Source organism: Hoplias malabaricus, chromosome 8 (assembly GCF_029633855.1).
Source record: "Hoplias malabaricus isolate fHopMal1 chromosome 8, fHopMal1.hap1, whole genome shotgun sequence".
NCBI classification, from domain to species: Eukaryota; Metazoa; Chordata; class Actinopteri; order Characiformes; family Erythrinidae; genus Hoplias; species Hoplias malabaricus.
The window spans coordinates 6,231,632-6,255,121 of NC_089807.1; the positions used below are offsets into that span (position 1 = coordinate 6,231,632).

The window sequence follows — 23,490 nt, forward strand, 5'->3', positions numbered from 1 at the left end:
CTCTGACGGAGTTCAGCTCATGTGGATTTGATTCATTTGTCTGAGTGAATCAGATCTGTCCTCACTTCAGTATCACGGTGATCCCTCTGCAGCCGCAGAGCCGCTTTAATGGAAGATTCTGCACCATCAGCGGAATGTGAGAAACGCGTCCAAGACCCACACAGTGAGTGGCTAAAGCTGATCTCTGAAATTCACCGCCTTAGAGGGCCAAGAGCTCTGCTCGTACACCGGCAACCAGGACCAGACTTTCAATAGAGTTGAAATGGCTTTAAAAGAGCCTCACCCAGGTCACTGCTGACTTTGATCGCAGATGGCTGAGTGCTTTTTGATAGATGAAATTTGCTGAAATGGCACATCTGGACTCTTCACTATTGAATGAAGATTACAGGTGAGGTCAAAATTGAGGAATCTCAATAGGGTCAAGTTAAGGCTGAAAACCTTACATTGTATACCATCCATAAGAACATGGAAACACATTTCACAACATGTTATAATATGTTAATAAATATTAATAAGTACATCTATCATTTTAAAAACAGGTTTACAAATAATTTATTTATGACTAGACATACGTTAATATGCTTTCAATTATTTTTTATAATTGGTTATTAATTTTGCTGTAAATATATTATAAGTAATTAATAATCAGATATGACACATAGATAGAAAGGGCAAAAGTGGCCTGTTTTTAATAATAATAATGTAGTGTGCCTTAAATTATTTAAATGAATAAATTGCCATCCTCTGATCTCAGTGTATTCTTAACTTTGACAATTTTAGTAAGTTATCTGACAACTATCATTGTTGGCGTTCCTATACATGTATTATGAATGATTATTAATGATATTTAAGGTGTTTACAGGTGTTTAATGTTTACCTAATTAATAACCATTTAATAAACCATTTATAAATCTTTAAGTCTAGCCTTATTTTAAATTACCAGGTTATTTGCTTGTTCCTTTGTTTTTCCTGCCACTGGAGGACCTATAGTGCTTTGTTATTAATAATTCACATTTCATGTAGCAATGAGGCCTTTGATAAGGAGAGAACTAAGTCAGGAAAACTAATAAAAATAAGAATGTATGCATTTTTAACAACCATGCATGAGGCTATACAAAATTCATAACAATAACTATTTACAACTCCATTGTTTGCTGTGTAGAGGTCTCTCTCTCTCTCTCTCTCTCTCTCTCTCTCTCTGTGTGTGTGTGTGAAAAGAATTAAGAGCATTTGTGGAATCTGAATTCTGAATTCTTGTGTATATATATATGAATAAACCAGGGGAGCTGAATCTAGTCGTCAGATTATTATTAGTGTCGATAGCTTTTGGTGAGGGAGGGGAGCTATTTTTCTTGATGGAGTTGTGTTGAATTCATAATATTTGATGGAGGGGGAGGGGGGTAATCTTGGAGGAAGTTAATAATTGTTGCATAACACAAAGCAGCATGGCCAGATAACTTAAGCCCTGAGCTTGTTCATTTTGGAGAGACTCGACTTGCACGAATGTCTGGCTAAAGTGAGAAATGCTGCTCTGTGATATAACCCCCAGGTTACGCTGAGGTCATTGGATTTGTTGTTGATGGAGGCGGAAAGACGCTTGAAATGTCATCAGTGAGTACATTTTTCCATGAAACTGTGGTCAGTTTGGTTCTAGCATGTGAAAGGCCTTAGAAACTTTGCACTGAAGTATGTTCCCTGTAGATTACTGATTAGATTATTTTCACTGATGTGATGAGCCTGTGCCATTAGTGATGAAGTTGTAGTGGGTGCAGCTGAAAGCCTCATTAAAAGCACCACAGCGCATATTGAATATTTCCCTTTTGTACTTTTGTTTCAGTGCCCAAGGCAGTCTTGGTTGGGCCTGTCTTCTTTTGGGCTTCATGACTTATCCTTCATTCATTCATTATCTGTAACCCTTATCCAGTTCAGGGTCCCGGTGGGTCCAGAGCCTACCTGGAATCAATGGGCGCAAGGTGGGAATACACCCTGGAGGGGGCACCAGTCCTTCACAGGGCAACACATACACACACACATTCACACACACACCTACGGACAATTTTGAGTCGCCAATCCACCTACCAACGTGTGTTTTTGGACTGTGGGAGGAAACCGGAGCACCCGGAGGAAACCCACGCAGACACAGAGAGAACACACCACACTCCTCACAGACAGTCACCCGGAGCGGGACTTGAACCCCTGGAGCTGTGTGACTGCGACACTACCTGCTGCACCACCGTGCCGCCCGGCTTCATGACTTAGTTATAGCTTATTTTCTGGACTTCTTTTGGCCAGAATCGGTTGCCTCTGAGATGTGATGTCAGGACAAATAAAAGGGAACGCAGAAAATAAGTGGCAAACTCTCAATCTCAGAAGGCTGCCACATGCCACACAGGTAAAAGTAGTGCTCTTGATGACACCCTCAGCCCCACCCACCCCAAATTCACAGTAATGGCACAGGCTCATCACACTTAGAACATCAACAAAATGTCCAAACTTATACACACCCCACTCTCATAAGACTTACTTGGAACTGATTGATATGACCAGCATGCGCAGAGCAAGGCAGGTGCAGGATGTATGATAAAGAATCCATACTCTGATTCTGGCTGGGGAGAAAATCATACACTGGGAGGAGATGGAAGCTGTATCTCTGGGAGCTGGCTGTGATGCCTGTGTGTGTGTGTGGAGCTGAGATTGCTATGTGTGAAGCGGGATGGTGAGAGAGGCCGAGGTTGAGGCTGTGATTACTAGCTCACACACAGCAGGAGCCTGGGAGACAGCTCTTCAAACCTTTTCTGTCATCCCCCACTTATCTCTCCTCAGTCACTGGGCGTTTTAATGTAAAGGCCGGATGGAGCCGGCTCAGAACAGAGAGAGGAGTTTATTCCCAAAAAGTCCGAGTTCACTCCAGAGGAGCCATGGCAAGACAGGGGTATGAAAGGGGGCGTTCCACTCACTCAGGAAAAAAAAAAAAGGTACGGTACACTATTGTGACCTTTGGAGTAGGAACTGCGGGGGATGGGGGGAGGTGTATCCCCAAAAAAATTATACAATCTGAAAGAAAAATATGCTTTATTTCCGTTAACAAGGTGGGTCTTCTTTCGGCCTTTGATAAAAGCGACTGTTCAATTGTAGAGTTGCTTCAGTCATCAGCTTCACTGGCCTCTGATTCACAGTCCGAGTCTGGTTTATATGGTTAGTTTTTACCAGCTCTGGGCTTGAGGTCAGTAACGAGAGCACAACAGATAACAACGACAGCTAATTGCAGTTCCGAAAGCGGCTTGTATATAACTGTTAGGGAAACACAGGAGGATCCGAGAGTCAGAGAATGTTAATATTAGCTGTGTTCGGGTTGTGAGAAAGCAGTCTAAACATGCAGCAAGCTAATGTTAGTATCTGGCTGTGTCCCAAACCACACATTACTGTACTGAAGAGTGTGTAAAATAATAATAATAATAATAATAATAATAATAATTGTCACGCCCTTGTCCTGTATGTTTTCCTGTTTGTTATTGTTCGTGTCTCTGCCCTAGTCCTGCCTTTGTTCCTCTTCCTCGTCAGTGTTATTTGTAATCCTGCCCCCTCGTTATCAGTCTCAGGTGTCCCTTATCTGTGTTATCATTGTATCAAGTCTGTCTGTTTCTCCCCACCGTTGTTGTGTTGCGTTGTGATGTATTTTCTGAAATGGACTGTACACAAATGTAAATGATGGAATTTGCCAGGAACGTGGTTCATTGGGTTTATTTGGACAGGGCCCATACGCCCTAGTCTTTCTCTCGTCTGTTCCTTGCTAGCTCTCTGTGTCCAGGTTTAGCCTGTTTAGCTCTCTGTGTCAAGGTTTAGCCTGTTTAGCTCTATGTGTCCAGGTTTAGCCTGTTTAGCTCTATGTGTCCAGGTTTAGCCTGTTTAGCGCTCTGTGTCCAGGTTTAGCCTGTTTAGCGCTCTGTGTTCAGGTTTAGCCTGTTTAGCTCTATGTGTCCAGGTTTAGCCTGTTTAGCGCTCTGTGTCCAGGTTTAGCCTGTTTAGCTCTCTGTGTCCAGGTTTAGCCTGTTTAGCGCTCCGTGTCCAGGTTTAGCCTGTTTAGCGCTCCGTGTCCAGGTTTAGCCTGTTTAGCGCTCTGTGTCCAGGTTTAGCCTGTTTAGCTCTCTGTGTTCAGGTTTAGCCTGTTTAGCTCTCTGTGTTCAGGTTTAGCCTGTTTAGCGCTCCGTGTCCAGGTTTAGCCTGTTTAGCGCTCCGTGTCCAGGTTTAGCCTGTTTAGCGCTCTGTGTCCAGGTTTAGCCTGTTTAGCGCTCTGTGTCCAGGTTTAGCCTGTTTAGCTCTCTGTGTTCAGGTTTAGCCTGTTTAGCTCTCTGTGTTCAGGTTTAGCCTGTTTAGCGCTCTGTGTCCAGGTTTAGCCTGTTTAGCGCTGCCTTATCTACACAGGAGTCTGCTTATGGCCAGCTAAAATTGAGTATGGTGTGGGCTTAGACTCAGCAAATATGCCCCCCCCCCACCCCGCTTTGTTCAGGATGTGTTTGTTTTATTGTGTAATTATCATCATTGTCTGTATCTTTTATCTCCAAAAAGACCTTAAAGGAAAAGGGAAAATTTAAAAGAGTGGACCATTACATTTAAGCTATTCATCCTGAAAGTCCAATGGTGCAGGATTGTATTCCCATTTACCTGATGCGTTGTACTGTGTAGTGTACCATACGCTCATGTGCAGCTGCTTCAGAGCATCCCATTGTATTCAATGATTTTCCACAGAGATTAAACAGATTGTAACTCTGTGTGAACATTGGGTGCTGAATTCATTCATTATAAGGGGTGTCAGCAAACCGTTAAACCTTTGAAGTGTATCTTAATCCTCCAGTGCTGGAGGCAGACTGCCTCATGGACCACGGGACCCAGGCTCTGGGTGGAGACAGTGGGTAGAAGCCGATGGGCAGTGGGTGGAGAGCAGGGCGAATTGCTGCTGGATTTTTCTGTGCTCTGTGCCGGCTCTTTCTCGGTTTGTTTACACTGTCCTCAGCCAGAGCAAGGGTCCCATGGTCCCAGAGCTTTCCATGTCTGTGTGGCTTCCTTTCTCTGCTTTCCCTCTCCTCCCCCAAAAAAAAAAAAAAACAGGCACAGGATGTCTACAATGAGAAAAGGACCACCCGCTTTATACATATTGGTAGCTTAAAACTTCACAAAGACATCATGAATTAAGGTGTGGCGACAGATTCTGAGTTTCAGCGACTTAGAGAGAGATACACAGCATTTGGATGATGAAGATTAGCTTATTAATATTAATTATTCAATAATTTAGTGTTTACTCACTATTTAATTGACTAGCCTTCCAAACGTGTGTGTGTGTACATGAGTACTTAAGCATAAAGGCCACTCTGTCTCCTAAACGGTGTTGCACATTTACCCGCACCCTGGAAATAAACACAGTGCATTAAAACATTAGATAGGGAATTGATTCATTTCCGTGTCTAAAACAGCATTAGGAAAATGGTGTTGTGCGATTGATGGAGTTAAGGTGTGTTGGGACACTTTGAGGTTGTGGCCTCATCATTTTTATGACAGTGTGTGTGTGTTTGCACATCATCCCAGTTTTAAGGAGATGATTTACGCTGATGACACACCTCTTGCTTTATTATGCACCGGGGTCATTCAGACACATGTAATCTGGAGGGAGGAAGAATGATGTGCTTTTTCACTTCCTCCTTAACACTATTATGGAGCACCTTCAGAAGATTATTTAATTAGAATCCGTCTCTGTGTTTGATGCGGAAATGAAACCAGTGCATAATCTTCATTTTTCAGAAGCCTCAGATAAAAGGAGGTGTGCAGTAAATATTAAAATATTTGTACATTTTAATAATAAAAAAATACATATTATTCACACTATGTAATCTCAATACTTGAGTGTCCTGATTGAACCCATAACAAATTCAGTGACTGATCAAAATTCTCACTCACTTTTTTTGCAAATTACTTAATTTTCATTTCATCTTTGATGATATAAAGTGATAGTTGCTGTTTTTAATATTACACAATTACCATGAAATGACGGGAGAATGTTTGAACTTTGACAATGATACAGTACAAATATATGCTTTAAATCTTATTTTTACACCTAATCAATAAAATATATAATTTGCCTGCAAATGTTGGCATCCCCAAAATTTTAAATAAATTTTACAATTAATCTTCAAAAAAATAGTCATTTTACAGGGCTTTTCATCTGAAAAGATTTGTTGTGAATACCATGTAAGAACAGCTCAATCTAATTCATCATTTAACTTTAATAATGATCTCAAAAGCTTGCATTCCTTTTGATTGATGACTAAATATTTAACTTGAATATGTAAACTTATTTGTCTAAGCTTTACAAATCAATCCTGGGAGGCTATAGCTCCCCTAAAACTGGTCTATGCTACAAAAATATCTGGTATATATCTGGTATTACTCATCTGGAAATTGTTGTAAGAATATAATAAGATTATTCAACATATTTCTGACTGTCTGTGAGGAGTTGGTGTGTTCTCCCTGTGTCTGCGTGAGTTTCCTCCGGGTGACTGTCTGTGAGGAGTGTGGTGTGTTCTCCCTGTGTCTGCGTGGGTTTCCTCCGGGTGACTGTCTGTGAGGAGTTGGTGTGTTCTCCCTGTGTCTGCATGGGTTTCCTCCGGGTGACTGTCTGTGAGGAGTTGGTGTGTTCTCCCTGTGTCTGTGTGGGTTTCCTCCGGGTGACTGTCTGTGAGGAGTGTGGTGTGTTCTCCCTGTGTCTGCGTGGGTTTCCTCCGGGTGCTCCGGTTTCCTCCCACAGTCCAAAAACACACGTTGGTAGGTGAATTGGCGACTCAAAAGCGTCTGTAGGTGTGAGTGTGTGAGTGAATGTGTGTGTGTGTGTGTCTGTGTTGCCCTGTGAAGGACTGGCGCCCCCTCCAGGGTGTATTCCCGCCTTGCGCCCAATGATTCCAGGTAGGCTCTGGACCCACCGTGACCCTGAACTGGATAAGGGTTACAGATAATGAATGAATGAATAAATGAACATATTTCTGACTTATTTTTACCTGTTTTAGATACTTTTATCTACAGAAAGTGTCTTATTCCATTGGCAGATATTTGTGCTTCTTTTAAGCATCATCTTATGTTATTTATTGATGTTATTTCAGATATTTATTCAAAAGTTCAAGAAATAACATAAAATGATGCTTAAAAGAAGCACAAATAACTTAGAAATAAGAGGAAAAATCTAATTATATTCTTACAACAATTTCCAAATGAGTAATACTACATATTTAGACTAGATTTAAGTAAATTTTATTTGCTTAGATTTCATTTTTTGCAGCGTAATGATGCCACTGATTCCAGGTAAGCTCTGGACCCAGAACAGGATGAAGCAGCTGCAGGAGATGGATGAATGAATGAACTGAAAACAGGCAAATGGTTATTAGATGTATGGAGAGGTCAAAATGGAGGACACTGGGAAGCAGACCATAAACACATAGTGGAAAACAATCGGTCCCAGCCTCACAGTTTCAGCTCTGAACACATATTTCAGACTATTTTATAATCGCTTTAGTTTGTTTATTTATTTATTTTTAGAGGTCATATAAGCCCTTCTGTTCTCATCTAACCTTTTTTTTTTCGCTCTCCTGTATTCAGTGTTTATTCTGTGTTGGCGAGTCCTCACAGATTAGTGATTGCTCACATGCTGTGGTTCAGTGTGCCCAGCTCAGATAAGGCAGATAAATACCGTCGATCATCCACCATTGTCCTTGTGGTCAACAACCATAATACCCCACCAACCCACTCTCTCTTTCTGTCTTCTCCTCTGTTTTTAATCTGTTTTCCAGACTCTCTCTGTCTCTAAATATTAAACCAGACATCAGCAATCAAACACAGAGGAGGAGCACATCGTATCAGATTTGGATTTGACGCCAAAGGGGCTGCGATAACAAGCACGTGGTGTAATTTCATGAGAATAAATTTTCACTTGTAGCTGACTGAAAGCGGTGAAGAGATCATGCAGCAAGTGCAGATTCTAAACTTCAAAATGGATGCCGCAGTGAGTTGTCATTTTTGCCTCCTACCTTGGAACTGAATGTAAAACAAATAGAATTATACCTGTTAACCCCTTGTGGACACACACACACACACACATCTGGAATGGGAGACAGCCAGCTTAAAAGCCCAGGAAGCATTGGGGGTTAGGTTAAAACCAGACCGCCTGCTTCTCACTGCTGTGCACTCGGTTTGTGATGAACCTTGAGCGGCTCATTATCATTTAAAGGAACAGGCACTGAATCTGACTGTTCAGCACAGAGCTGTTTAGACTTCTTTGTGAAATTTTGATCAACGTAAGACCCAGAACTGTGTCCACTTGAGGATAAGGGATATAGTATGCCACCTTTAATTTCTTCTACCTTATGCAAGTGTAATATCATATCTCTGGAACAAATGATGTCTGGAAACATTGTGTGTGTTGTGACTGGAAATGAATTGAACAAGGGTGGTCTTCGACATTCTCACAGGAATGTACATCTCTGTGCTTTAATTGGGAATGAAAGAAGTTTTCGTGTCAAACATCACACTGAACAGAGCAATAACATCCATGATCCAGCTCCGATGGTATGTAGCCAAGCCTAATTAGACAGACTTAGACAGACTTTATAAATTCATCCGAATTTCTAGACATATGTTACTTATACTAATACTAAGTCACTCTTCCTATAAACTGCTCCACATCAATCAACACCAGATGCACATGTTCGAATCAAAGTAAACGAAGGGACACGTTTTGTTTCTTTACTTTTACAAGAGGTCAAAATGTACAGATGGTGCTTTTGAAGATGTTCTGAAATACGAGCGCCTGGGGAAGAAGAGTGAGATAAAAAGAATGAGGGAAAAAGGAGGGTGGGAAACAGCATGAACATGTGCAGAGAAGTAGTGAGAGCTTTCACTTGACACTCGACTGAATCCCTACAAAGGCCAGCGCCGAGGTGGGGATCATTGTTTTTACGCTTGATAATGAAACATAAAGAAATACAAATTGATTCTGTGGAACCCTCTCCGAGCCGCGACCTCTCCGCCCAGGTTTTATGTGGTAAAATAAATATCAAACCATGCAATTAACTGCTACATGGAAGATATGAAGCTGAAAATTGGGTTTACAGTGGAGCTTAACTTAACCATCTGCTTCTCTACAAATACAAGGTACCTCTTTTCACACCAGTTAGACGTGTTATGTTCCCGAGAAAAGAAGAGGAGAAGGTTATACTTAGGTGCGAATTTATACACGTAGTTTTAAGTTAAGGCAACATTTGATGCCCATCAGAACTGCGAATAAGGAAGTAAAAGATCAGCAGTAACATTAAAATGACCGTTTCCACACTCACTGTCCATTTTTTTAGAATCATAGTTACAGACTGAAGTCCACCTGTTGTTCTGCATACTTTCTTTGCCTGTTTTCACCCTGTTCCTCAATAGTCAGGACCCCCACAGAACAGGTATGATTTGGCTGGTGGGTCATTCTCAGCTCTAAAGTGACACTGATGGTGACGGTGGGGTGTTAGTGTGTTTTGCGTTGGTACGAGTGGATCGGACACAGCAGTATCCCAAAAGGATAGGCTCTGTTTTTCTCAGATGTAATGATAATTATTCAATCATTCATTCATTATCTGTAACCCTTATCCATTTCCGGGTCGCGGTGGGTCCCGAGCCTACCCGGAATCATTGGGCGCAAGGCGGGAATACACCCTGGAGGGCCTGTCCTTCACAGGGCAACACACACACTCACACCTACGGACACTTTGAGTCACCAATCCACCTACCTACGGAGGAAACCCACGCGGACACAGGGAGAACACACCACTCTCCTCACAGACAGTCACCCGGAGGAAACCCATGCAGACACAGGGAGAACACACCACTCTCCTCACAGACAGTCACCTGGAGGCAACCCATGCAGACACAGGGAGAACACACCACACTCCTCACAGACAGTCACCCGGAGGAAACCCACGCAGACACAGGGAGAACACACCACTCTCCTCACAGACAGTCACCCGGAGCGGGACTCGAACCCACAACCTCCAGGTCCCTGGAGCTGTGTGACTGTGACACTCCCTGCGGCTCCACCGTGCCGCCCGTAATGATAATTAAATATTAACTAAACATGTTCATACATATTGAAGTTCTGCACTAGGAATGGTTGCAACAGTTGATTTATCCTGGTGAGATACTAATAAAGAAGAATCGTTTGCATATAAAAAGATCCTACATGTACAAACAGATTTGAAGTAAATAAATGTATAAATGAATGAATGAATGGATGGATGGAAGGATGAATGGATGGATGGATGGATGAAGGACAGAAGGAATAAAAAAGTATGAACGTCCCAGAATAGTCCCTTGTGGAACTCCACATTCCATAAACCTGGATTCTGAAATAATCCACTTAAATCAACACAGACAAAATCAACCTATTGTCTGAAGCATATATAGATCACATAAATAAAGCTTTACAACTGTTGCATATTTGCTTCTGCTTTCTGTCCTACATTAAAAAAAATAAAAAAGTCACTGTGGTGGTACTCTCAAGGATATATTTCAGTGCCTTCAGTTAAGGGACACTGTTATTTGGCGGTGGGGTGGGGGAGCACACAACAACAAGTTTAAGAATCAGAGGCTTAGAGGATTGTGATATTCTCTGCACATCTTTTTCCAGAAAAGTATTTTAGGAAGTTCTTTATATTACGGTTATTTTATTTGTGTTTAATTATTGTATTATTGCTGGTGCTTTTCTTAAACAAACTTAGTTACAAAAAGAAAGTGAGTAAATCCTTCTACAAATATATTTACTGGACATATTGGATTTTATCCACGGCATCTGCAGTGGCTCAGTAAGCATAAGAACATTATGCAAATGAGCACAGGCACCTACCTCCACCTGGCCAATAAGAAGCTCCTCCTCCTCCTCAGTCACCTCCAGAGACACCAAAACGGAAGCAAAGGGCCGACTTGCCATCTGCTGCTGCTCCCACATAAACTCCTGCTGACAGACAGAGACAGAGACAGAGAGAGAGACAGTAGGGAAGAGCACGAAGAGAGAGTGGCACATAGGGCACAGAGAGAGAGAGAGAGAGAGAGAGAGAGAAAGAGAGAGAGAGAAAACTTAATTAAAGAGGAAATGAGAGAGGAAGAGAGCTTTTGTGAATTATGTGAAGGGGTCTTTATCTCTGCACGTCCCAAAACACCATGAAGAAAACAAATGTAAACAAATGAAAACACAGCATAATAACAGCCACATGGCTGAATAAGCAGGAGCACAGAAATCAGCATGCGCACACACACACACACACACACACACACAGAGCAGTGGGTCAGCATGCCGTCTGTTATATAACCCCAGTACTTCATCACTGCACAAACATCACACTCATGAAGAGTTTGTGCACACCTGCTCATCCACTGGATATTAACAGGGAGTTTGTCTCCTCACACTCTTCTGGGAAAGCTTTGTACTAAATACGGGAACATTTCAGTAAATATATGATGGCATACAACTGGATCACAACTAACACTTTAACTCTTCACAAAGTGTCACTCCAGAGAACACAGTTCCACTGCTACACAGCCTAGAGTTGGCCTTTATACCCCATTATCCTACACTGGGCACTTGGCCTGGAGGCATCAGACTCATGTTCACCTGCTCTAGGTCGTTCCATTCCCAAATGAATGTAGTGTGAGGCAGGAATGACGCAGCTTAAAGTAACTGCATACACAAGGCTTCTGCTCGCTTTATAACATTTTAAAAGAATGTACACTTACAATGCTACATTAAATGTACAACTGAATCCACAGTGACAGCAGGAAAAATACAAACACAAAAGTTTAGCTTAACAACTCAGTGATTATCTTTGCCTTACTCCATGGCTCCATCGTTGACACCTGCTCCATAAAGAGTTCACTGGAAAAAGGTCAAGTGTTTGTAAAGGAGCCCTAGCTCAGTAAATAGGGAAAAAAACAAAGGGCCTCAGCCTGAAGCCTCTGTGTGTTACACAGATGTTTCTTCCCCAGAATTATCTTCATTGCCTTTAGAGTCATCATGGCCAATGTCAAGCCTAGGCTAAAGGGGTATAAACCCCCAGCACTGGGCTGAGGAGTAATGAAACTGCAAACTTTAGAGTGATGGACTTCCATCCACTACATCTGAGACGAGAGGAAGCTAATGAACACACCTCAGATTCTATTCTTTACAACATGTTCCTAAAGAAACAGAGTAATGCTAATGGCATTGTTAATTTAATAATTTTTTAATTGTCTATTAGTCTTTTTTATTACTTATTTCGCTGTTGCTAATATTTCTATTTTCAGGTTATTTAACAGTTTTTATCATTACTTTTGTTTTCTTTTATTATCACAATTTTATATGACTGTTTTACTGATTTCTTGTGTTTGGTTTCTTGCAGAGTATAGTGTTCTTTATTTTTAAGTGTCATAGTTGTTTATCTTGTTCCTTTAACCTCAGATTCCTTGGCGACAGTGTAAATGTTCTCTAAGTTTAAATTGAAAGTTAATTGACTGATTTATTTGTAGTTTGATATGCTGAAGTATGTCGGTCTGGGACTTCACTAATGGGATGTGGGTAAAATGACGCTCTTTTTAGTTGTTGCGATCGCACAGTAAAAGCGAATGAGGCCAAGGTGCTAATGGCTAATTCATATGTCTGGACAATTGCAGAGTGGTCGTAAAAACTGTGGTGTGTGTGTGTGTGTGTGTGTGTGTGTTTGTAACATGTAGCACATATACGGGCCTGTGTTTGAACTGTGGTTTATGTCCCTTGACAAGTCCTTCAGGAGGACGAAAAGGACACTGTGGCATCTCTCGCCTGGGCCAGTAACTGCCATATAAAATGCATAATTAACCACCACAAGCTGTAAACAATTGTTGTCTCAGGATGGAGGTGTGTGTGAGTGTGGGTGTGTGTAATGTGTGTAAGCTCTTGAGTGTGGGAAAGGCTCCTGCTGTTTATCACAGTGGGAAAGTTCAAAAGACCATTGTTCCATTTTGTGCAGCAAATTATATTCTGCAACAGAAAGGCATTAATCCAGTGTCCATCGGGTGGTTATTTGTTCCGAGAAGCACTTCAGCAAAAATACTCCCAGTTCTCAGAGAAATTAGTGTGCACTCTGTCTTTGTCGTTTTTGATTAACATTTGAAATTCTATTTAGGAAGCTTTAGATTCTGGAACCTGATTATGTATTTATTAATGAGTGAATAAATTAATATAATTATTATTTAAAAATTGTAATAAATATATTATTCTTCATTCATTCATTCATTATCTGTAACCCTTATCCAGTTCAGGGTCGCGGTGGGTCCAGAGTCTACCTGGAGTCATTGGGCGCAAGGCGGGAATACACCCTGGAGGGGGCGCCAGTCCTTCACAGGGAAACGCACACACACTCACTCACACCTACGGACATTTTTGAGTCGCCAATCCACCTACTAATGTGTGTTTTTGGACTGTGGGAGGAAACCGGAGCACCCGGAAGAAACCCACGCAGACACAGGGAAAACACACCACACTCCTCACAGACAGTCACCCGGAGGAAACCCACACGGACACAGGGAAAACACACCACACTCCTCACAGACAGTCACCCGGAGGAAACCCACACAGACACAGGGAGAACAAACCACACTCCTCACAGACAGTCACCCGGAGGAAACCCACACGGACACAGGGAAAACACACCACACTCCTCACAGACATTCACCCGGAGGAAACCCACGCAGACACAGGGAGAACACACCACACTCCTCAAAGACAGTCACCCGGAGGAAACCCACGCAGATACATGGAGAACACACCACACTCCTCACAGACAGTCACCCGGAGGAAACCCACGCAGACACAGGGAGAACACACCACACTCCTCACAGACAGTCACCCGGAGGAAACCCACGCAGACACAGGGAGAACACACCACACTCCTCACAGACAGTCACCCGGAGGAAACCCACGCAGAAACAGGGAGAACACACCACACTCCTCACAGACAGTCACCCGGAGGAAACCCACGCAGACACAGAGAGAACACACCACACTCCTCACAGACAGTCACCCGGAGGAAACCCACGCAGACACAGAGAGAACACACCACACTCCTCACAGACAGTCACCCGGAGGAAACCCACACAGACACAGAGAGAACAAACCACACTCCTCACAGACAGTCACCTGGAGGAAATCCAAACAGACACAGAGAGAACACACCACACTCCTCACAGACAGTCACCCGGAGGAAACCCACGCAGACACAGGGAGAACACACCAACTCCTCACAGACAGTCACCCGGAGGAAACCCACGCAGACACAGGGAGAACACACCACACTCCTCACAGACAGTCACCCGGAGGTAACCCACGCAGACACAGGGAGAACACACCACACTCCTCACAGACAGTCACCTGGAGGAAACCCACGCAGACACAGGGAGAACACACCACACTCCTCACGGACAGTCACCCGTAGGAAACCCACGCAGACACAGGGAGAACACACCACACTCCTCACAGACAGTCACCCGGAGGAAACCCACGCAGACACAGAGAGAACACACCACACTCCTCACAGACAGTCACCCGGAGGAAACCCACGCAGACACAGAGAGAACACACCACACTCCTCAAAAGACAGTCACCTGGAGGAAACCCAAACAGACACAGAGAGAACACACCACACTCCTCACAGACAGTCACCCGGAGGAAACCCACGCAGACACAGGGAGAACACACCACACTCCTCACAGACAGTCACCCGGAGGAAACCCACACAGACACAGGGAGAACACACCACACTCCTCACAGACAGTCACCCGGAGGAAACCCACACAGACACAGGGAGAACACCCAAACTTCTCACAGACAGTCACCCGGAGCGGGAATCGAACCCACTACCTCCAAGCCCTTAGAGCTGTGTGACTGCGACACTACCTGCTGCACCACCGTGCCGCCCTATATTATTCTTAATCAAATTATTTTTTTTTACAAATGTATATATTTCAATTTTTTAAAACTGTAATCATGATGAACATTGAAGTCCCCATTATGTCAGAACCGCAGATGTAGAAAATATTTTAAAGAGATAAATACCTAATGCCTTAAAAACCCTCACCTCTATCTCTGCCCAGTCATACACTGCTCTCCTGCATCTTAAAAGCTCCTGCCACAAGCTGTCAGTATTGGTTTCTTAGACGTGTGATGCAAAAAAAATCCCTGTTTTTCTGAATTCATGTCTCTGAGACACTGCAGCTTCAAAGTGAAAATCCTCAGCCATGGCGCTAATGGCTTATACATCTTATAGAGTATAAACAACACCACACTGACATGTTAACAATATTTATTCGTTTTTTAACGCATGCTTTTTGTTTATCTAAATCTGCAAAAATGTCCTAAAAACAGCATATGAAATATTTACTTCTTACTCAGTGCATGAGCCCATTAGTGTAATTATCTGAAACACAACAAACCACAACTGGTGAAAAAAGACCACCCTGTCAGTTTTTTTGCGGGCTGCCGAGGTCTGTATTGTGTATAACAAGTTGTTCTAATTTTAGACTTGTCCTGCCTCCTCCGAGTCTCTCCAATCACAGCATTGCACCAGGCTTATTATCATTTAAAGGAACAGACATTGAAACCGGCAGTTCTGAACAGGGCTGTTTATACATGGAAGAATGCTGCTGTGGGGTTTGATCTTTGTGGTTTTTGACCAAAGCAGGTCACAGATGTTTAATTTAGAACATGTGTTCAACTTGAGAAAAAAAAGGTAGAATATCCCCTTTAATACATACAAAATTAGACAGAAAAAGCAGAGCAGTACTTTAAGAGCTCATCTCTTTTTCATCTCTGTGTATAACCATAGCCTGTATACAGCAAACACAACGTCAAAAAGTTGGGACGTTGTGTGAAGAAGTTTGTCACAACCTCCCAGAATGTTGTTATAGCCTTCTGAGGAATTATATTTCAACGTTGTGACAATATTACGAGCACCAAGCAGACAATGTTGTGGGCACCAAAAACAATTCATGGGTTGCAGTGACGGTGCGGGTGCCATATTGGGGACCGGTTGTCTGGTTTTAGAACACAGCACTAATGTAAACGAATGGGAAAGACAGATTTATCTAACACACAGTTCCTGCGCTGGAGAGAGTTTTACAACACCCAGAAGCACACAAACCCCATTCCTATTTGAAGCTGTGCAGTAAAATGAGGAGAAAAAAACACATTACCATTTTCATCATAAGATCAGTTGGAAACTGTTAGCATGTTGCATGTGTTAGCATGTTAGACTCGAATGTGTTCCTCTGCTCTTTTGTCTAAATCATATACAAGCTTCAGTAATCGTCTTATTTCACTCATTTGTTGTTTTACTGTGAAAGTGACTACAGACACAAGCCACACATAACTTTGTCTCAGTTTTTTCTTTGTTTACAGGTAAATAATCTGATCCCGCTGTCCCTGCGCTCTGAGAGTAGAACACATTCTTGGAGGATAATGTTTAATCACGCTATCTGTCTAAAATACTCCTCTGGTTTGGCTTAAAGTTTAATAAAGTAGTTATCCTTGTCTGGAAGTGTGAGCGATCAGTGAGAGTGGTTACCAATGCCTAAATCCCAAACGTCTCACTACATCATCCGTAGGGCATTGTCAGTCATACAATAACGAGTTGTGCACACACGTGGTGCATTGTATGTCAAAAATAATTTTTGTGAGCTGTAAGTTTAAGGTTTCCTTCTTGAATTACTTTCCAATTATGGTCTGTATATTTTTTATACCTGTGATGTGCACTATTTAGGATGTGGCCTGGGCTCTTCCACCAGCTCTTTTTACAAATGTGACATGGAAAGCTGGGTCAGAGATCCATAATTATATTTATTTCATTTGAACTCCTAATGAAACCATTTAAATCTCACAGTTTTTATGTGTGTGTGTGAGTAATGATAAGGTCCCCAATAGGTAGTCACAACGTAACTGTGTCTGCTGGGAATTCACCTTATTTTCCATGACCACAATGGAGCGGCCATCTTTGTCACTGGAAGTTAACACAAAGTAAACACAGTGGATCACTTCATATAGATTACAACTACAGCAATTATCGACACACAAACATACATCCCACACCAAAACACACACTGCGCTCAGAGTAAAGTCAGTCTGTCAGTCACAGCGGTGAAATAAATGTCCAGCTCACTGCACTTATAGTGTTATATGTCACTAGCCCAGACTTATATCTTCCTTATTGATTCTCCCTTCCACTTTAAATAGTGTTTTAGGAGGCTGATGTTTGCTTATTCTCACTTTTTGTATTCAAACATTTATTTTCCACCATGTGTCAGCTTTTGAGGCTAATATTAGCATTATTCGCCATCTTTTATAGAGCTTTCTCTTCCTCATTAAAAAAAAAAGTGACTAAGACTGAATTTATTATTCATAACTTAATTTGTTTAAAACATATAAATCAAACTTTGCACCTTCAATGTTTGTTATTTTTCACGTTTTTGTATAAAACACACAAAATAGACTTTTCACATTTAAACCAACGCAAAAGCGTCTGTACTTTGCCAAGTTACTGCAAATTCTATCAGGGGGTATGGTGGACTAAAGTGAATAGAGAGTGTTTGTGTGTAACTCGCGGTGTTGCAGCATCAGAGCTGATGTTTCTCTGTATAAAAATCCCACTTTAAAGAAGTAAAAATTAATGTTGCTTTGACCCGGAATTTAACCCAGGCTTCCGGTGCCAGAGCAGAGAATGTTTTAGCTAAAAGGCCCTGAACCGTTTCCCATTCTGTGGTAGTGCTAAACCACTATGGATGCAATATATTTTTGGCACAACTCCCCTGTGTGGTATTGCCAGTAATGTGTTGATATTGTTAACATTGGTATAGCTATTTTGATAAAAATGGTGGCTGAATAATGAATGAACATGTTTTATTAATAGTTATGTGTAGAGTTCCTACCTCATAACATTGTTTGAGAGCGTAGTGTTGATATTGTTAGCATAGCTTGCTCGGTAAGAGATAACGATAGCAGTGTTGTGCCGAATTCTGTACCCCCGCCACGAGATGCATCCACACTTTAAAGGGTCTGTACAACACCAAATTTGGCACAGCACCACTATTGTTATCTCTTGGTTTTTAGAGGGGGTGCATCTCATGGCGGTGGTGCCAAATAACACCTTGGTACACCAAATTACTCACTCACTTAATTACTGCTCCTAAATACTCTCTACTGACATTAGTTTAGTTTGTCTGCTCTTCCACTCAAATATTTAAGCTGTGCAGTGTAGTGCCAGATCATTATTTGGAGTAGCATTTCACTTTACACTAATAACCATTCACATCATGTTTCTGCAAAACTGCAAGACTAGCCCCTTACTGGAGGAAGAAGGTGGCTGTTCACCCCAGAGCAGGAACAGGCCACATCATAAATATGGTCAGAGCAGACAACAGCATACGCCTTCAACAAATACGACAATACATCATTACAGAAGATGTCACATTTAGCCATATCCATTCCGTGAGTTTATCTGCACTGTGCCGTCTCCTTCACAGACATCAAGTAAGATGAAGCAGATATACAGAGACCCGTTTCAGCGCAACTCTGAACGGGTGAATATGAATATGTGCAGGTATGCTATGCTATCCTCTCACTGGTACTGTAATCCATTGCCCTGTGCAACATAATATTGAGTACTTTATATTTCATACTGATATACAGTGCTGTAATGTTTGGTTTCTGAGGGTGATGGCGCTAGGCTCAGCTTCTGTGGAACACAAGTGCCTTTACACTGATGGAGCTGGCTTCCATCTTGCCAAAAAAAGGTGCAGGGGGAGGAACATTATAGGAAACAGTGCCATCATCCGTGTTCCTGGACATTGTGGTGGCAAACTCACAATGTGTGCAGCTATAAGCCAGAACGGTGTTGTTCATCATCATGCCACCCTTGCTCCATAAAACACAGTACACATCATCATCTTCCTTGACACACTGCACAACATTGTTAATCCCCATCACCAGGGGGAGGGACCAGAGCAGTCCAGATACGTTGTTGTCTGGTACAATGTTAGTTTCCACCGGGCTGTTCAAATCCAAAACTGGCAATTCCTTGATTTCACTTCATTCCAGAATTGCATTGAGGAGTTCTTTTCAGTGTGGAGGTGGAAGGTATATGATTGGCAGCCCCACCAATGCATCCCACTTCTACAGGCAATGGAGGAGGCCTGTGGTGACATTGAGGAGGGAGCGTGCCAGGGGTGGATATGTCACTGCTGGGACATTGCTTGGGAAGTTGATGAGGTGTTGTGACCGGACTCAGACAGAAGACAAGATGCATTCTAATTTATGTCCCACCCTCCTCCCCCCCGTAATTGTGCTTTACTTTATAGTGGTTATGTACTAATTATGCAAAAATAGCCTGTACATTTGTGAAAATATATGAACCAGAATAGGCTTTCAGATAGACAACAGAAATTCATAGAAATTGAATGATTACAATTTTATCAAATATAATTGTTTTCTAGATTTCTAGGAATCTAGGAACACTGCTCTTGAACTTGCACACACTTTTCCACCTACTTACACACACACACATGCATACACACTAACTCTCGCTTACTTGATTTCAAATATTATATGAGAAATCTCTATAATATCAGTATTTGCTTCCCAAGTAATTTCATAAAATAATAAAAAAAATATATTTATTTATTTATTGTAGGTCAAGATGTTCTTCCAAGGGAGGGTCTGTGCTCTGTTCTGCAAGGAACCACTTGGATTTATCCTCTAGGAGCCGTCTCCAGAAGCTAGACGTATTAAGGGCAACCCCACTCTGCAGGACAAGTCTATGCCCATGATGGAAGCCCGAGTGCGGGACAATGCTTTGGCTGTGGCAGCAGCATACGAAGATGACCAGCTGGTTGGCGTTGGCTCCCAGGCCAAGAGCACATGGAAGAGGAGATATGGTATAGGAGAGCTGATGGCTACACAGACTTTATCATGGGGTAGAGATGTGTCCAAAGGACGCTCATGTACAAGCTACAGCAGTACCTGCGGAAAAGGCAGCAGTGGGCTTCTGTTTCTACACCTGCTGCTGAGCATTCTGCAAGGGCCCCAGATAAATCTATGCATACGTTATTTTATTCATATTTATATCCACATTTTCCTAGTATATAACTGCTTAAATATACACATGACATGCTTTTAACTCATCTTAAATTGGACAGACTTTTTGTTTTACACTCTAATTCTTGTCTGAGGGCAATGCTGAGCATAAGATACAGATACAGAGCTACTACACTGATAACTAACAGATAACTACACTGCACTTACCAAAAGACAGAGTTCACAATGGTTAAGTCAGGTTGGTATCTGACATCTCCCCATTTATTTTCCTGAGTCTGTGGTTACCAGTTTCTGTGCCAGCAGCCACTTCAGGAGTGTCACCAACAGCAAAGACAGGTTTATAAATAATGGTTTCAGGACTGGAGTACCATTTGTTTTACATAAGGAATTGTCCTCCAAAACGGAAACTTGAGTTAAACTGTTATACTGTTTATGTTCTGGTCATGTTCCTCTAACAATATGGATGTATGTTGTTTTATACTGTGTGTTATATATGTGTATGGATATGTTATACTAACAGTCCTAGGGACTATGAATTGATCCCCACCATATTGAACTGACTCCAACCACAGGGATGGTAAGTGTGCACTGTTGTTCTGTATGGATGGTATGTCAAAAACAAATTAAGCAATTTTGGGTATTAACACTTGAATGCATGGTTGTTCAACATGCCATATTGCCCTTCCCACTCAGACTAATAAGTAATGGTTAGGATAGTAAATATGTGTGTTTGTGAGAAATACACTGCAAAGCTACGAGAAGCTGGAGAAGGAAGAGTTTCTACTAACACCGACATCTTTACATTGTGAGTACTTACCTAACTGATTTTGTCTGCTGTAGTTGCATCTGCGTCGCTGTACAAACCCCCACCTGATACAGTTGCTCACTTTCAGTTATCACCAATTGATGGTAAAAACAATGCAAGATGCAGATGCAAATCCTGATGCTAAGATGTTGCCTTAACTCTCAAAGTATCATTTGGTTTTCTAGTTCCCTCAGCTCAACCACTTGTTCCCGTTCCGCTGCCTGGCCATGAACATGAGTGGAGCTACAGAGCTTCAGGATCTCGGGCTGTGCGGAACCCAGAGAAATCAATTTCACTGTGGTGCCTTCCTTCACAACCTGAGCTCATTGATATGGCAGGTGAGCTCCCATCCCCCAACTTCTTCCAGCTCCACACATTTTTCATGTAGAAGCCAGAGTGTGACAAGGTCAGACTAAGAAACAATTATATCCGGCTATGCTCTGCCAGTGTGGGCAGGCCTCATGTGATTGTTGGCACCAGTGGTCAGTATTACATATAGTCCTCACGACTCTGCTGCAAGGCCTGCTGGAGGAACTAGTTTGCTGACGGTCCACAATGGCTGGAGAAGTTGCCAAAGCGCTTCACGAACCTTCTGTCTGCATTCCTCAATCATAAGGCGGCCATTTGCAAGTCTGTGATGGCTGAACTGAGGTTCACTGGCAAGTCCTCAACCTATATGGCAAACCAGGTGAATGAGCTCATGCACCTCAAGTATGAGCGAGCTCACCTGGCATACCTGCATGCCATAGAAAGTGTTAGTGATGCTGAGGCTGGCGTGTATGGACAGAAGACCATCAAGCAGGAAGCAAAAAGAGCCACATTCTTTCAGATCATATGATTATCCAGAAGGCTGGTGTGGTGTCTCTGTGTCCACTTTCTACCCGACTTCACCCGTTTCATGGAAAGTTACGCTGGCATCTGGGGTCATGTCCAGTTATGCAGTCATGAATGAAAACTGGCTGATGGTTTCATCGGAAACAGAGAGAGATCCTTGGAGCCAATGTACCAAGGATTGGCTAAAAGATACAGTGACGGTGTTGTGAAAAAGGCAGGTTACTACTGGATGGATAGGTGAGAACAGCCACTTTTTTCACCTCCATTTAAACAACCAGTATGTTATTTAATGATCAAAATCAGTTTCTTTAATATAATGTTCTTTATTTTTGCTGTATTTTGAATTTAGAGGCTGTTGTGTTCCATTTAGATCCTGGACTGCATTCTTGGTGAACAACTAAATTGGGAGGACTGGAGGACAACTAAATTGGCCTGGAGGACTACCCCTTCCAATCTGGCTAAGGCCACATCTGGGCACCTTGCAAACACTTGTGCCTCATGGGTAACATTACAACAGCAACATCATTGTTAAACGTAACTTGTTCCACTGCCTAGGGCGCTTTTTTTTTTTTTTTTTTTTTAAATGGGAGTGCACCTCTGAGCATTATCCTCTGTTCAGCACTCTCTGCCAGCTCGTCTCCACTGCCTTCTCTGTGGTGAATCAGGAGGACTGTGGTATGTGTTCTGTGGTATCCATCCAGCCAATCCCACCAAGCAACATATAAGACCACTGCAGGACCAAAATACCACAACCCACAGAGCTGCTGGACAGAGTAGAGAAGGTGCTTAAGCATTTTCATCTGGCCACAGACCTCAACAATGTCTCAGTCTTTAAGCCAGCCATGCTGAAGTGGCGTATGCAGTGAGTGTACAACTCCACTGTTGTATCAGTGGCCCTGAACTCTCCGAGGGTATAATGTACAAGTATGGTAGCACTCTTCGGCTAAACCATGTACCTGATGAAGGTGCAAATGTCCCTGTCTGGATCCCTGTCAGAGGTAGACACAGCAGGAGGGATACATTTTTTCACCAGGCCCACTGGATCACCAGGACTCATGCCTCAATCGAATTGTTCCAAGCCCAGGGCATGACAGGGGTGGCACGGTGGAACTATCGATGGCTGGTGGACCTTAAGCAACCAGATGTCATACTCCCTGCTGTCTTTGCTCCAGTTTTAATGGCTGAGTTGATATCTGCTTCCAAGACAGTGACTGGGCACAAGAAGTATCCTATACTTCATCTCCCTGACAGTGACACAGGAGAGAGGTTTGGCCTAGAGCACAGAGAGCCAGGCTGTCGTCCAGTGCCTTTTATTTTCATTGGGGAAAACACAAAACCCAAAAGAGAGACAAAACTGCTACTTTTGTGCCACAATCCCCACTAGAGATGCCTACTCCTGCGCAAGTCCAAGCTCCACATATGGCACGCTCTTCCAGCCTGACACCACTCTCTGGTATGGAATCCTGTAGGTGAAAACTCTGCCACAGAACCACCAACGCATTACTGAAGGGTCATGTGATCTCCCACGCTGTGAAGATTGAACTGGAGTGAACAGAAGAGTTTCAGTTGTTTTCTGTTCACTCGTATTTGCACGCAGTGGTAATTAGCTTCGGTAAATGTCACCAGTTTTGAACTCTGGATAAGTTTAAGACACATTCCAAGAATTTATTTTGATTTTGTCCAAATA

The 23,490-nt window shown here is 42.6% G+C and overlaps 1 protein-coding gene across 1 annotated transcript in view; it reads right to left on the bottom strand.

The window, feature by feature from the left end:
* Positions 1–23,490, bottom strand: part of atrnl1a (attractin-like 1a) — a 301,564-nt gene that overhangs the window by 31,105 nt on the left and 246,969 nt on the right. The window contains exon 28 of the mRNA XM_066679153.1: positions 10,919–11,026. Within this exon, the coding sequence (XP_066535250.1) occupies positions 10,919–11,026 (108 nt within the window). The remainder of the gene's footprint in view (positions 1–10,918; positions 11,027–23,490) is intronic.